The 15,424-nt window shown below is 33.7% G+C and overlaps 1 protein-coding gene across 1 annotated transcript in view; it reads right to left on the bottom strand.

The window, feature by feature from the left end:
• Positions 1–2,179: 2,179 nt before the first annotated feature.
• Positions 2,180–15,424, bottom strand: part of fw (CUB and Sushi multiple domains furrowed) — an 89,646-nt gene continuing 76,401 nt past the window's right edge. The window contains exons 12-20 of the mRNA XM_071588366.1: positions 14,231–14,480; positions 13,416–13,589; positions 13,038–13,250; positions 12,322–12,564; positions 9,873–10,052; positions 7,810–7,983; positions 6,724–6,903; positions 6,231–6,339; positions 2,180–2,947 (exon numbers count right to left, since the gene is read on the bottom strand). Coding sequence (XP_071444467.1) covers positions 2,635–2,947; positions 6,231–6,339; positions 6,724–6,903; positions 7,810–7,983; positions 9,873–10,052; positions 12,322–12,564; positions 13,038–13,250; positions 13,416–13,589; positions 14,231–14,480 — 1,836 coding nt within the window. The 3' untranslated portion in view covers positions 2,180–2,634. The remainder of the gene's footprint in view (positions 2,948–6,230; positions 6,340–6,723; positions 6,904–7,809; positions 7,984–9,872; positions 10,053–12,321; positions 12,565–13,037; positions 13,251–13,415; positions 13,590–14,230; positions 14,481–15,424) is intronic.

The following is a 15,424-nucleotide window of genomic DNA, read 5'->3' as shown; positions in this document are numbered from 1 at the left end:
TGAGTACATATCACTTCCGGTGTTATTTAGCAACAGGGTGCTTCTTATCATTGGCCCAATTTATACCATACATCACTGTCACTCTTGTATTTTTATCCATTCATATTTCTATTTCTTCATATTGTATTCCCAAAAAGGGGTAAATATAATCAAGGTTTTAGTATAGGGTTATTCCTCTGTGTTGAAGTGATAGAATTTCTTTAGAACCGCAGTTGATTCATTTTTGACCCTTAGACTATTTAATCTAATGAGCAAATTGTATATCGATTGAGGTACTATCGTATTATGGCATCTCTGGGCTAAAAATATCTACTGCCATTGAATTACAACTAAGCTAAAACTGTATTAAGCACACTATTTATCCCAGTTGTAGCACAGTTTACTACTGTACTTTACTGCTGGTAGAATTCACAAAAATTATTTACAATGGAACTTCTGTGGTGAGGAATGGCCTTTGGCAGTGCTGTTAACTGTTGGAAGTGTACTGCAATACAAACTTTACTATTATGCAATTAGGAAATAGTAAATATGCATAAATTCAAGTATTGCACTAGACTGTATCAGTGCAGCTGAGCCGTGGCTTTATTGCTGGACTGTACAGTGGTGTTTCAAATGCAGTGCAGTTCTCAGTTCAGTGCATTTCCAGTACATATTTTTAACCCTTTGATTCCAATACAAGGAATATTATCGATTACTTCAAGACTTCTGCCCACTAATTATATTTTTACTATGTTCATGCATACTTTCATATATATGAATAGGCAATATGCCTAACCATTATCTAGTTTATGAATGAACTGTGAACAGCAACCTGAGAGTTTTTTAAGGGTTCTCTTTCCTGATTTATTTGAAATCCTTCACTTTGAATAGTAATTCACATATCCACTCAACTAGCAACTGGTCCAATATCAATCTTGACCATAGCAATGGACAGGTGGCACATGTAATTGAGACTATGGATGCAAGGTATTCAATAAGCTGTCATTTTCATCCAAATAAATGGAATCTATTATAAAATTAAAGAGAGAAATTCATAAAATGAGGTAGGACCATAAAATATATGTATTCGATGAATGAGTTACTACTAGACAGTTATATTTCAATATCATTCTGTCTGGATTACTACTTTCTAAAACTATTACATTGCTTGAGAATTATATTTTATAGAAATTATTTTATTAGAGATAGACCTGTAATTGCATTTGTGTTCAGCAGATGAATGAAAAAATTAGAAGACTATATTGCTTCATACAAATGATTATTAGAAAGGTATCTTTAGATTATCTTCTTAAGATTTATAGACGCACAATAAAAAATGAGAAATTCCAAAAAAATTTTAATCTCCTAATTCAGTATATTTAACCACTGAAAACAAACATACAAAACAAAACAAATACAACAAAATACTTCACACAGGCTGTTTTAATCAAAATATGTTATCCCTAATGAAATTATATATGAATGAAAAACTTTCATTTGCTGTTGCGGTTCATTTTTGACCTATTCCATCATTCTATAAATATGTATATCTGTTTTTCTAGTGTTAAGGCAGTAATTTAGCATCCTTTTTATATGGGTAATATATATAGGTATATATAGGTAATATAGAGGTAAAGGAAAACTCTGGATAGGATTAATTTTCAAAACAGTCTATAAAGATATGCAATAAAAATACAGATTGCGGCAAATTTTTTATGAAAAAGCACTTAATAATGAAAATATATCAAACAGAAGTGTTGAACAGATTGTTTATCAGAAATGCTATGCATGTAAACTTGTGTCGTCCGGCTGAACAAATTTTTAAGGGATATTCAATATTAATTCAGGGAAGAAAAGATTAGGTTCCAGAGTTAATTACAGAAAACACATAGATACCCACACAACTCTTTGTTATTCTGTTAGCAGTCCACATCTTATTCCCTGTAATTAAATCAATTTTTTAGAGTGAATTGTACCCATTATTGTGAAGTGTATATGGACTACATAAATCATTATGAATTCATCGCAATGACAGAGGAACAAAGTATATAATAAATAAAACAATTGTGCAACTGAACTGTGAAGTATATCATCACAACAGTCTTACTTCTTAAAATCCTTATTTGACCTACCTACATCAGCTTTAAAGTACTGATTTATGCTATAATAACGTACTATAAAACCAAAATAAAGGAGTAAGTCACATGTAAGTAAACCATTTATGTCTTTCTGTATACAACTAATGTATAGAAGTTTTCTCTTTACAAAATTCTACATATTTACATACACAGACATTCCAACTTTCACACATTCCTCTCAAACAAGGATCAACTGAAAAGTCACCTAATTAAAACAACAAAGAAAATTAGAACAAATTTCCTTGTTGAAAAATGTGACTCAACTATGTATCACAAATATAATGGATCTCACATTTTTCAAATGCAGTGTCCACGAAACCAGTGTAGGCATCCTTAACAAATACCTACTGTAGCATACTCTTGTTTTAGCACAATAAATACCCACCAGTTTAATTTCCTGAAGTAATATACCTCACCTGACTAAGTGAGAAACCATTTTGGCATTTGTAATGCTGTCTCTAGCATTGTTTTTATCAGTCACTGAATTCACTAAGTTTAAGTTTGTGAGCTTCCAGATTCAACGCACTGCAACTCCATTTATTGTTACGGTGGCAGCTCCATTGGCCTTTGGAACTGTTTCATAATGGCCATTTATACTTCCATTGGTTTGATTTGGCTTATTGCCTTCACCATAAGGGGAGTCATATGCCCTTTCATATGTCATGTCATATGTTCTGGATGAATCATCGTTCTCATGTATGTTTTCATAAATATTTGTTCCATTGTACCCATCAGAAAGGGTTGCATATGACATAACTGCAGCATTGCGATCCTCTTTTCTCTCTGCACCCTCGACGTTTTCAGTGTTCCTGACTGGTGTTGCTTTGCGTCTGATGAAAGAAAGGTTTGTATAAATAAGCACATATCCACAATTCAATAATTGTTCTTTCATAACTACTTCCTATGCCTATATTATATTTATTTTTTGGAAATATTCAGAAAATATATCCTTCATCATATACAAAAATAATATGATTAATTTTAAAATAAAAAATTTTAATACAAAAATCACAGGGTTAGAACCTATTATAAATTGGCCATCGTTCATTATAGCATTATGAAAACATTTTCCTAATTCATAAAACCAAATATAATTAGAAAATAAATATGTATGTGTAAAGGATATACTGCAACACATTTATTATAATTTCACATTATAAAAAATTGAACTAACAGTCACTTCTCTATGCATAACTTATATAGTATAAGTGTATTTAAAATATGATTTTTAAATGATTTCTCAAATGGAATTATACATTTTCATTACCCAGTTAAATGTGGTTTAAAGTGAAATCTTTTAAAAATGGGATTACCTTTTGCACAACTTTGGTTTTTGTTCTTGATTTGTTTAGCATACTCAATACATTTTAATATTCAATATGCACGCAAGTTCTCATCATAAGATTGTGGTTGGCTCTTTAAGTCAGATGGTAGGAGCAGTTACCTAAAAAATCATAGGCTTCTAGTTTTGGTTCCCCAGGGAAACCACTTTTTCTGAACGATAGGCTGGTATTCATCATCAATTTATTTGTCTTCAACGACCTGAACCCACCTGCTATGCTAAAACCCAAGACCTCTTTATTTATATTGTGTTTTTTATATTCATAATGCACTTTCTATTTATATATACATATATCTTTTACTTCCTTATAACCATTGCATTCTTTCGTTTAAATGAATATATAGTACTTTGTAACTTCCACACAATTTTTTATTTGTACTACCGGTTTCAACGCAACGGCGTCATCATCAGGTGACGGATAGGTCACCTGATGATGACGCCGTTGCTTTGAAACCGGTAGTACGAATAAAAAATTGTGTGGAAGTTACAAAGTATATTAATTTAAACGAACATGAACCTCCACAAAGTTGAGCCCGAGACCATAGAATTCATTGCATTCTTTCCTATATGTTTTATCAACACTTCCTAAATTTATGATACAATTTTCCACCATTCATCGTCATAAGTTTTTTTGATATTCCATGAATGTTTTTATGCATTGGCATACATTGGTTTTACTGCAATGCATGAAATTTGTTAGAATATAATCACTTGCAATGGCATAGAACTATGCTTACCAGGGTGGGTGTTATTCAGCAAGGGAGGCGATGCCTCTGAGCTCACAGTAATGGAAAACAAGTGGATTAATAAGAGGACCCATATGGTTTGGATTCGGACAGAGAATGTCAGGAAGATGACGATGACAGGGAAATTAGGTAATATTGTGAAAGATATTGGGATATAGTATAGATACACAAAGTTTTTGGGAAGTTAGATGGAAAGATGACAGCAAGGATTACGGCAGCAATATTTACAAAGTAATTCACAGTGGGAGAAGGTAATGCGGATTGGCTGTAGTGAAGCCAGATGATAATCCGAGAAGGTAGGAAGAATATTACATAGAAGAATAGAAGTAACCAAGCTTTATGGTAAAGATATTAGACAGCTAGCTTAGAAATATAAAGGAATGTAATTAAATGATGTGGATATACTAGGTTCAGGAATACTAGATAGCAAGATAGATAAACTGCTAACAGAGACGGAGCTGAAAAAGGCAGTTGAAATAGATATTACCTCTATAAAATGTACAAAGAGTTTATAGAAACATGGAGAGGAGAGATTTGTACTGTGGGTATGCACATAAATGTACACAAATGTATGCAATGTGTAAGCTTCCAGAGCTATGATGTATAATTTCGATATATGGATAATACAATTAAATGGCATCCACTAGATAAACATATACTTCTGTAAAGTTTATTTTTCACTGAATAGCCTTTTAGAGGCTATATTATTATTATTATTATTATCAGGTAATCTACCGGTTATGATAGATTTTTAGATGGACACAGCCCCTAAATAAATATTTTGTGATTCCTAACAAGATACAAAATCCAGCATCCTACTCTACATCAGGTCCCTCTTCATCTCTGAGTACTTCCTTCCTCCCTTCATCCCATCCAACATCCCCATCCTGCTCCTTCCCTTTCCTCGTTTGCCTAACATTTTCCCCTCTATTATAGTCTTCAACATCCCACTGCTGGTCAACACTCCCTTCGTCCACTTTTCCTGCCTCCATAGGATTTCTCCCAACAAACCCCTCTCTTTGCCCACCATTCCAAGTACTTCCTCATTTGTTTTCTTCTCTGTCCATTTCACCTTCTCCATTCTTCTCCACACCCACATTTCAAAAGCCTCCAGTCTACGTCTATCCTCCTGCTTCAATGACCACGTTTCCACGCCGTACATAGCTACGCTCCATATCAATTTTTTACGAGCCTTTATTAACATCCTTACTCAGCGTCCCCGTCATCAACTCCCTCCTCCTTGTGAAAGCCTCTTTGCCTAGTGCAATTCTTCTCCTTACGTCCCTTCTACTTTGACCATGTTGGTCCAAAACACTACCGAGATACGTAAACTGTTCTACTTGCTCTAGTTTTTGCCCTCCTATTTTAATGTTTAGCTTAGCCTTTTTCTTTCTAGAAAATCGCATAACCTTTGTTTCATTAATATTGATTCTTATCCCATACCTGTTGCACTGAATTTCCAATTCACTCAGCAATGCTTGCAACCCCTTGGCTGACTGACAAACTAAAGCTTGGTCCTTAGCAAACCTAACTGATTTTACGAATTCCCCACCCACTTTCATTCCTACCTCCAGTTCTTCCCATGTCTCCTTAATCATTTCCTCTACATACAGGTTGAACAGCAACGGTGATAATGTTCAACCGTGCCTTACACCTCTTCCTAACATTGCCCATCCAGACTCCCCGTTCCCCACTCGCACCTGAGCAGTCTGAGACATGTAAAGGTTGCGGATTAGCCTCCTGTACCTCCAATCTATTCCTATTTTCTTCAATATACTCATTAGTTTTTCCCAATCCACTCTATCAAACGCTTTTTCAAAATCTACGAAACAGGCAAATACCTCCTGGTTATATTCTATATTCCTCTCGATTAATAATCTCATTAATCTCATCACTGCAAATGTCAAGAGGCTGTATAGTAATGAAAAATTCATTCAGTTACATAGTTTATCCAGATCCCACATTTGAAATTTCATCATTTGATAGCAGTGCTAAATTCTCATTTGCAGCAAAAGTGGTACTCACATGCGAATGTAGATTAATCCAAGGATAATGATGAGTAAGAACACAACAGCGGCACATATTCCAATGGTCATGGCTAAGCCTTGTGATTCTGCATCTCCTGCGATGCTCACTAAGTGTTGAAGATAAGAGAAAATATTTCATTAAATGAGTCAATCACTAAAATTAATTAACCTGTGTATTCTTTTAATTTTGTCACATTAATTAAATCAAATTAGAAATTTTTACCAAAGTTATCATTACCTGATTAAAATAGTGCTATACTGATAAATAGTTTTATATATTTTCATGATGTTAAGAAGCTTCCAGAGGGAAACTCCTTTGTATTTATATAAGGAACAAATTTTCAATAAATATAAATATTAATGCATACAATATCATATCCAACATATGATTCAAAGTCAGAATCTTAAGTCAAGGGTAGCATGAAAGTCCTTACGAGATAACTACACTAGAAAACATTTCATCCTTGAATCACCATAGAGGTGCCACTTACTTGCACAGGTTGGTTCAGCATCAGACCACTGTCCATTTTCCATGCAGCGTCGGAGGTAAGTACCCATAATTTCAAATTTAGGTACACAATGGTATTCCACCATGCTTCCATAAGTTGAAGTACTGTTAAGCAAGATGACTCTGCCATTTTCAATCAAACCAGGGTGTTGACAGTCAACCACTGTAGATGTCAACAGAGAAATTATGAACGGCTAATTTTTTATCCATTTAGTAAATACATTAATTTACATCATAAAAGGGATTGCCATACTTGATGTGTACAGTTTACTAAAGATTTTAAGGTAATATTAACCTAACTTCAATAAAACCAAGAGAAAAAAATCATTTTTAGAGTTCAAGTTTTTTTATAAACTCTTGCTTAAGGTGTCAAAATAGACATGTGCATACAACAAGACATAGGGCTTTATTTTAAAAGTTTACTTCTATAGGTTAAAATGCAAGAAGTTTTCTAAGTGAAAACATTATTTTCCTAGAATGGGATTCGAATCTGGATGCCTTGATTTCTGGCTGAGTGCTTACGTCAGTTTAACTACTGAGGCATCCTATTAAAATGCAAATTTCTGTGGAGAAAGATGTTCTAACGAATTGAATTACCATGCATAAAATGTCACAAAGTAATTGTAGTCAAGTGTACAGCACCACAGTTCATGAGGCTAAAGCTAACATTAAACATTTCAATACATTGCTGTAATCCCTTAACAAGTTCTAAGAAGGATATTCCATCACAGCAACTTAGCAGAGTTGCCTGTAGATTCTCATATGAACACATCAGATTTTTTAGTGGAATAATTATGAAAATTTCTCACATTTGGATGCATGTGAGTCAGTGACTATGCTAAAGTCAATCATTGCTGTAGCATTCTCCATCAACCCATTGTATTCATCCATACAGAGTTTTTTCACTTCCCCTTTCTAAAATGGAATTTCACTCTTTCCCCCTTGTAAGGCCAACAAAACAAGGTAGAAAATGCACCTATCTTCTGTGTTCATAGTTAAGTTTTCCATTACGTTTAATAATTATTTTAAAACAATCTTTGGAAAGAACCTTGCAAAAAATGATGCTTACATGTGCATGTTGGTTTTTTTCCGCTCCAAACTCCTTTTTTTAAACACATTCTTGTGGAATTTCCTTCAAGTGTTCCTCCCAAGTTGCATGTATAGATGCCAGTACCACCAATACTGTATGACATAACTTTTACACTCATTGTACTATCTGCATCTGGCTCAGCACAGGTTATTTCTGAAAGTAAGTCAAGCGATGTTACTCTGAATACAACATTAAAAAAATAAGTTAGCCAATTCTTTAAATTCTGGCATTGTTTTTTAAGTGTTAGGTTAGCCTAAAAATCTATTGATAATTAAGGTCTTGAATACTTTCATGCTAATACTCAATGTATATAATGAGATGGCAGTATTCTTTTATTATTTTTCTGCAAATGTATACATTAATATAGGATTCTACATATAGAAAACATTCTCTCTATGTTTAAGACATTAGCTAGAGGAGTTTATAAGACTGGATTTGCCTGTATAGTGGGCCAGAGTACTAACGTGTTAGAGGTTCTTCTAAATTCACCTTATAATGGCAAATATTAAAACTGCTCTTGCCCAACATCTCCTCAAGATCATAAGATATTTTCATTTAAATATCATGGAAACATCAATTATATAAATGCAACAATTTCAGAGTGTAAAAATCATTCGCCTTGACTGGGATTCGAACCCAGATCCCTCAATATCCGGTCGAGTGCTTTAGCCAAATTTCAGAGTTTAAGAGGATGCCTCGGTAGCTTAAGTGGCTAAAGCACTCGACTGGATATTGAGGGATCTGGGTTCGAATCCCAGTCAAGGCGAATGATTTTTACACTCTGAAATTGTTGCATTGAAATGCACAATAGCGGATGACTCCGTTAAAAGTTATTGTTGCGGCATCTCCCGCAGTTTCTCTGTAATTTATCAATTATATAATTGGTAAAACACATTTCATAATAAATATGTGATAAAAATTATTACAATATTTACAACAGAAGATAATTGATTTGATTATGAATTAATTATTTTGAAACAATACCCCTTGTGAGTCTATGAATGGATAGTTAGTTAGTCATGAGGACAGAAGGAAAGACGATAAAAAGACATTTTCTTCCTGAGCATGTACCTAGTTATAGGAACCAATGGACAGTGATGGTGACACCTTAGGAGGTAATGGAAATTCTAATGAAAATTCAACAATGACAAGGAGTAAGTTGAGAGTTGGGTTAAAGAAGTAGAACCAGACAATACCATTATCAGCAAGCCATCAGATAGGGCATTTCATCATGATCTGTGATTATTGTTACCTCTACACTTAAAACATTCTTTTACGGTATTCAAATTAATAGGGTTTTCACTAAAGAGAAGAAGAAAATTGTGCTGAAAATTCAACCATTACTAGAAATAATGTAAAAAGTAAATGGAGGCATTCAAAAATTCTAATCTGTTTATATTTTGTAAGAAGATTGTCTGGGAAATGTAAAAACAGAATAAAAAGCTATTTCAGTTTATGCCATATTCAGAATTCAGCTCAGGTATTAGAAAAGAAATAAAATAGGGAGATGTCTCAAATGAAGAATTAAATGAGGCATTTCACTAGTAACTCCAATTAAGGCACAAGCAATGCTTATTGTTTACCCCATAATCACTAGTTCATCTAAGTTGTATTTAGACTTCAAGCTTGAAGGAAAATTCAATACATTTCCTCGCTGTCTGCATTAATCCAAAAAAAGGTATATATGAGAGACTGAACTTATATTTCAATTTTCTAGATTATTATATACTTTCGCTGAAGGATCAGAAGCTAAATATTTGGTAACATTTTATCAATTATATCTGAGTTTTAGAATACATTTTTTTACCTTTCATAATTCCTTCATTTTACTAACTATTCCTGTAAATATGCTTATTGAGCCATTCTTCACTGTGGATAAGCACTATACATATAAAGAAGTGAAATGATATAAACTAACACATATCGTTAAAAGATAAAAATGAGTCATAGGTGACAAGTTATATGAGGAGAGATAAAAGAGCTAACTCAACTGACAAAGGTTGTTTCATTTCATGCCATAATATAGTTAATGCATTACTAACCTTTACAAGTTGGGGTATCAGAACTCCAAGTCCCATTTTCCAGACAAAGCCTCCGAGCATGCCCATCAACTTTAAAGTTATCCAAACATTCATAGAGGGCTACAGCACCATAATATGTGGCATTTGATGCAAGAGTAAAATTTCCATTTGCAATTGGTTCTGGAGGGCCACAGTTTACATCTGTAAAATATATCATTATAATTTGTAGCCTACTGGTTAAGGTAGGTTTTGGATGGACACATCCAATACAACAGTATAGTGAAACGTTTCCTTCCCTCTCCAACAAAATACAACATGACACCTGCCACTATGATACACCCTTAATCAATTCCATACACTTCTTTCCTCCCTTCATTCTGTCCTATATGCCTATCCTACTAATTCCCCCTCCTGGCCAAAATAACATTCTCCTGTCTATGACAGGTTGCAACATCCCATTTATAATCAAAACACTCTGTATTCATGTTTCCTGCCTCCTTTGGATTTATCCCAAAAGTCACATCTCCTCCCACACCATGCCTAGCACTTCCTCATTTGTTTTCGTTTCTGTTCACTTCACCTTTTCCATCCTTCTCCACACCCACATTTCAAAAGCCTCCAATCTATGTCTATCGTTCTTCTTCAATGGCCTTGTTTCCATGCCATACCAAACCAAGCTCCATATCAAAGCTTTGATGAGCCTTTTCTTAACAACCTCACTCAATGTTGTTGTCATCCATTACCTCATCCTTGTGAAAGCTTCTTTGCCTAACATGATTCTTCTTCTTACCTACTACCTTGACCATTTTGGTCCAAAACAATTGCAAAATCAGTAAATATTTACTCCTGCTTTAATTTATGTAATTCTATTTTAAATATTTAACTTAGAGTTCCTCTTTCTCAAAAAATGCATAACTTCTTTTGCTTACATTAATTCTCATCCCATGCCTATTGCACTGGCTTTCACGTGCGCTCAGCAGTACTTGCACCCCTTAGCTTACTGACTAAATAAAGCTGACCGTTCACAAATATAACTGAGTTTAGGAATTGTCCATTGACTTTAATTCCTATCTCGAGTTCTTTCTAAGCCTCTTTTACAATTCCCTCCACATATACATTGAAAAGCACAGGTGATAATGGACACCCCTGTGTTATCCCTCTTCCTAACACTCCCCATCCTGATTCTCCATCCACCACTCACACATGAGCAGTCTGAAACATGCACAGGCTATGGATAAGTCTCTTATCCCTCCAAGACATTCATTAATTCTACTCAAGTCACTCTTTCAAATACCTTCTCGAATACTAAAGAACAGACAAATACATCCTGATTGTCTTCTATGCTCCTCTCTATTAGTGACCTCATTACTACGATGGTATCATGTGTGCATCTCCCCTTTCTGAACCCAAACTGATCATCCCCTAGGTAATCATTTTTCTTGCTTTCCATTCTCTTATTGTTGATTCTAAGAACTACTTCAGCTGTTTGTGAAGTCCAACATAATGTTCTGTAGTCTTTATACATGGCTGCCTTTCCCTTTATTGGAATAGGAACTAACACTGATGTGACAAAGTCTTCCTTTCAAATTCCTCCCTCATGAATGAGTCTATAAAAGTCTTCCTTCCACATTTTCCTAAAGCTTTAAGAAGTACTGTGGGCATGTTTCCCAACCCCACAGCGTTATTTGATTTCAATTCCCTTAATGCCGATTCTATTTCACCATCAAGTATGCCCGGACCTAAGTTATCCTCATCTACATTATATTTTATTTCTATTTTTAACCTTACTGGTCTTTGCCATTTGTTCCTCTATATATTCCTTCCATCTATCTTGTATCGTTCCTGGATCATTTCATAATTTTCCTAACTTTTATTTGATTGCTTGCATTGACTTTTCCTCCTAACAGTGCTTTCACCTTCCTGTACATTTAACTCATTTCACTATTGCTTAGTAAACATTCCACATCCTCACAATAAGTCTTTCACTATGCTTCTTTCACTCTATTAGTTTCCTGCCTCAGTTTATTTCTCAAATCTTAGTACTTTCTTCCACCCAAGTCAATTTTTACCTTTTTCCATTCCCTTCTCTCATCTGTCTTCCTAATCATTTGACTGTATCATGGTTTCTTGTCCTTTTACTATAGTTTTATTGGTGAATTTTGATATTCTCATTTTGATATGCTCCTATTTTTCTTCTATTGTTATTTTATTTTCCCTTATCTCACGCATGATTTTCTCTATAGCCTGCTGATTTTCCTTTCCTATCATTCCACTTCATGCTACTACCTTCCATTTCTCCATGTAAAATATAGTGCATCAACAAAATTTGTATTGAATGTGTTACTCTTTCATGACTTATGGCATAACAGCACCATCTGCATAATCAATTTCTCATGAATTAGATGCACATTTATTTTGGAGTTTGATTACCTTACATTGATTGAATCATGAAAACTTTGAAGAAACTTACAGACACACTGAGGAGTTTCCACACTCCATCTTCCTGAATCTTCACAGGTTCCAAGGGCATCTCCTACAATTTTATAGCCCCTCTCACAGCGGAACTTTACAATTGACCCAATACGATATGTTTGAATAGATGCAGAATTGGCAGTTTCAGCTGTTCTAATGAGGGTACGTGCATATGTTCTATCATTGCTGGTAACAGAGAAAAAGGCATGCTTGGGTAGTGCTGGCTCAGAACATCGAACCTCTGTAAAAATTCAGATGAAAATATTTCATAAATTATTTTTTTATTTGTACATAAAATGTTACCTTCTAAATCTAAGAATTACTATCTCCTATACATATTTAAAATTTATCAGTAAGACAAAGGGGAAAGTGTAATAATAATGAAACGAGTCAAATATCATTGCATAATTTGTAAATTAATTTTATCATATAAAAATATTTTCCAGCATAATATAATGTTAAATGTGGAAGGATTAGGAAAATTATTCACTATCTGTAAAAGCTGAGAGTAAAATTCAGCTAAATAATATTTTTCAAATTTCCAGTTCCTTCAAAGGACAAGGTTAGTTCTAAACTAAATTTTCAAGATTTATTTCAGATATTTCATTCTTAACCCATGCCTAATGATCTTTTTATCTTGAAATATTTGTTTAATTGCAAGTTGTGAGTCATACCCCATAATTTCTCTTTTAGATAACTATGTAATGTTAATACCTTCACATTTTGGAGAGACACCACTCCATTGGTGATTAGCCTGGCATGTCCTAATACGTTCAATTTGATCTCCACGAATTCCCCCCGCTGAAAGTGCAGCTAGGCGATAATTTCTCGAGCATGAATAAGATATTTGGCTTCCAAGATGAGTTGTATCATTAAGGTATGTTACCGTTCCATATAGTATGGGTGGCACTTTTCCACAGTCCACATCTAGATTTTTACAAATATAATAAAAATTATGATTATTTCACTCAAGAGGAAGATTTTAAGAGCTCATTTCTCATACAATATATAAAATAAAATCCTTACAATAAGTTGAAATACATTGGTGTTAAAAGCAGATTTACTTTCGTTCATTTGATGACAAATACTCACATTCACAATCTGGGGTTTCTCCAGACCATTCACCTTCCCTAGTACACACGCGAAGAGCATTTCCTCGTAAAATGTGGCCAGGTTCACAACGATATTCTATAGTTGAATGGACATTCAAGTCATATCCAACAACAATCCCTCCACTTCGGACCTCGGGCTCATCACAAACTATCACTGAAAACAGGACATATAGCACAATAGGTCATTAAAGTGATGAAAAATTTATAGCCATTCGAATACTTAGAGAATATGATTTAAGCAATTCCTTGTAATGAATTTTATAATCATGTTTATAATTTTATTGTGTTCATAAACGTTCAAATAATTGAAGATTTAATAATACTTTTAAAACTGATATTTTAAATAACTTTAAAAAATTCAGAGAAAATATAAATGAGTAATTACTTCACCAGATACTTATTTATGTGCAACTAAGTGAAATTATTCCTTAAAGTGTAAATTGAACCAACATTACAGCATAATGTGAACATATTTAGAATGTTTATTGCATTCCTTTCAGTGAATTTTCACTTGAAATTTTTTTAAGTAGACCAAAAGTATTCACTGAGGATAAGACTTCAATACAAACAAGCAACATTTTCCCCTGAATTTATTAAGATGGAGTAGTGAGAAAGTAAGACTGGCAGTATATCCAGATCTGCCATACAAATGTTGGTATTATATCCACAGAGCAGTGTTATTGTCATGTGCAAGATGAAACTTTTATGTCAGAGTAGTATATTAGATTGAATAAAACATCTAAATCACTACAATAGTCTCATTATTTAGAAATCACAAATTACAATTTGACTTACATTCACAAGATGGTGTTCTGCCGGACCATTTCCCATCACGAGTGCACATTTGAATTCTATCTCCTTCACTAAGCCAGTAGTCTTCATCGCAGCTGTACTCAACCATTGAGCCAGCAGTAGTTGTTCCTGGAGCCGTACCATTTAGAAGTTTGTGGTGGCCATTTGATATTAGCGGAGGAGACCCACAATCCACGAATTTGCAAGAAGGAATTTTCCCTGTCCATTCCCCTCCAAGATCACATGACAATACCTAGAATATGCAAGCAAATATTGATTGAAAGCTTGTTACAGCATGTATATACTTTAAAATTTCAACCTCGCTATCTTCATCTTGATAGCCTTAGAAAGTAGATAAATATCTAGTATGTATCAATAAATAAATATGCATAGTCCAGTAGGATTTTGGGGTTCATTTTATGATCTTAATTCATCATGTAGCCATTCAGTTGCATTGAATGTTGAAAAAGATTCATGAGAATAATTTTTAATTTTAAGTTATATAATTATTTTTCACCAAAAAATTGGCTTTTAACTTTTCAGCAAAGCTATTACAGTCCCAAGAAAATATTTTTTACTAAGAAACATGTAGGTGTTTAGAATTCCATTATGACTATTGATAAGCATCACTACCAAATATTATTAATGATAGACATAAATAAAAAGTATCCCATTTAAACTTAACAGGAAGAGGATGAAAAATATTTAGGTGGGTAAGATGACACTTTTGGGAATTACTAATGAATGAATAAAAATAATGTTTATTTCGCACTGCTATCACAGAAAAAGATAAATCCAGATAGTTCAGATAACTAAATGAAGAAAAATAACCTTTTTGTTCAAAGAGTGATTAAAGTTTAGCAAAAAAGAGTGATGAAATTTGAGGGAAGAATTTCACTCCTTGAAACTAACAATTCTGGTCTTTATGCATAATTTTGGTTATATGCTGCCGTGACATTAATGAACCTTGAATTTTGTATGAAAATGAGTATTCTATAGACATTGGAATCTGATTATCACCAGAATTGGGAGATGAAATCAGGGAAGAGGCTATGTAATTGAGCAATAAACAGTGAATATTTGAACTTACTAATGAAAACAGCACAGAATATACCAGTTCAAGATTATATGGAAACAAACTGAAGTAAATTCATATACATTCAGACCTTGGGAGCTAAGGGGGTTAAAATACACAAT

This window comes from Hetaerina americana, unplaced genomic scaffold, assembly GCF_022747635.1.
Source record: "Hetaerina americana unplaced genomic scaffold, ioHetAmer1.1.p SCAF_3, whole genome shotgun sequence".
Taxonomy (NCBI): domain Eukaryota; kingdom Metazoa; phylum Arthropoda; class Insecta; order Odonata; family Calopterygidae; genus Hetaerina; species Hetaerina americana.
This window is presented reverse-complemented; position numbering and strand designations above follow the sequence as displayed.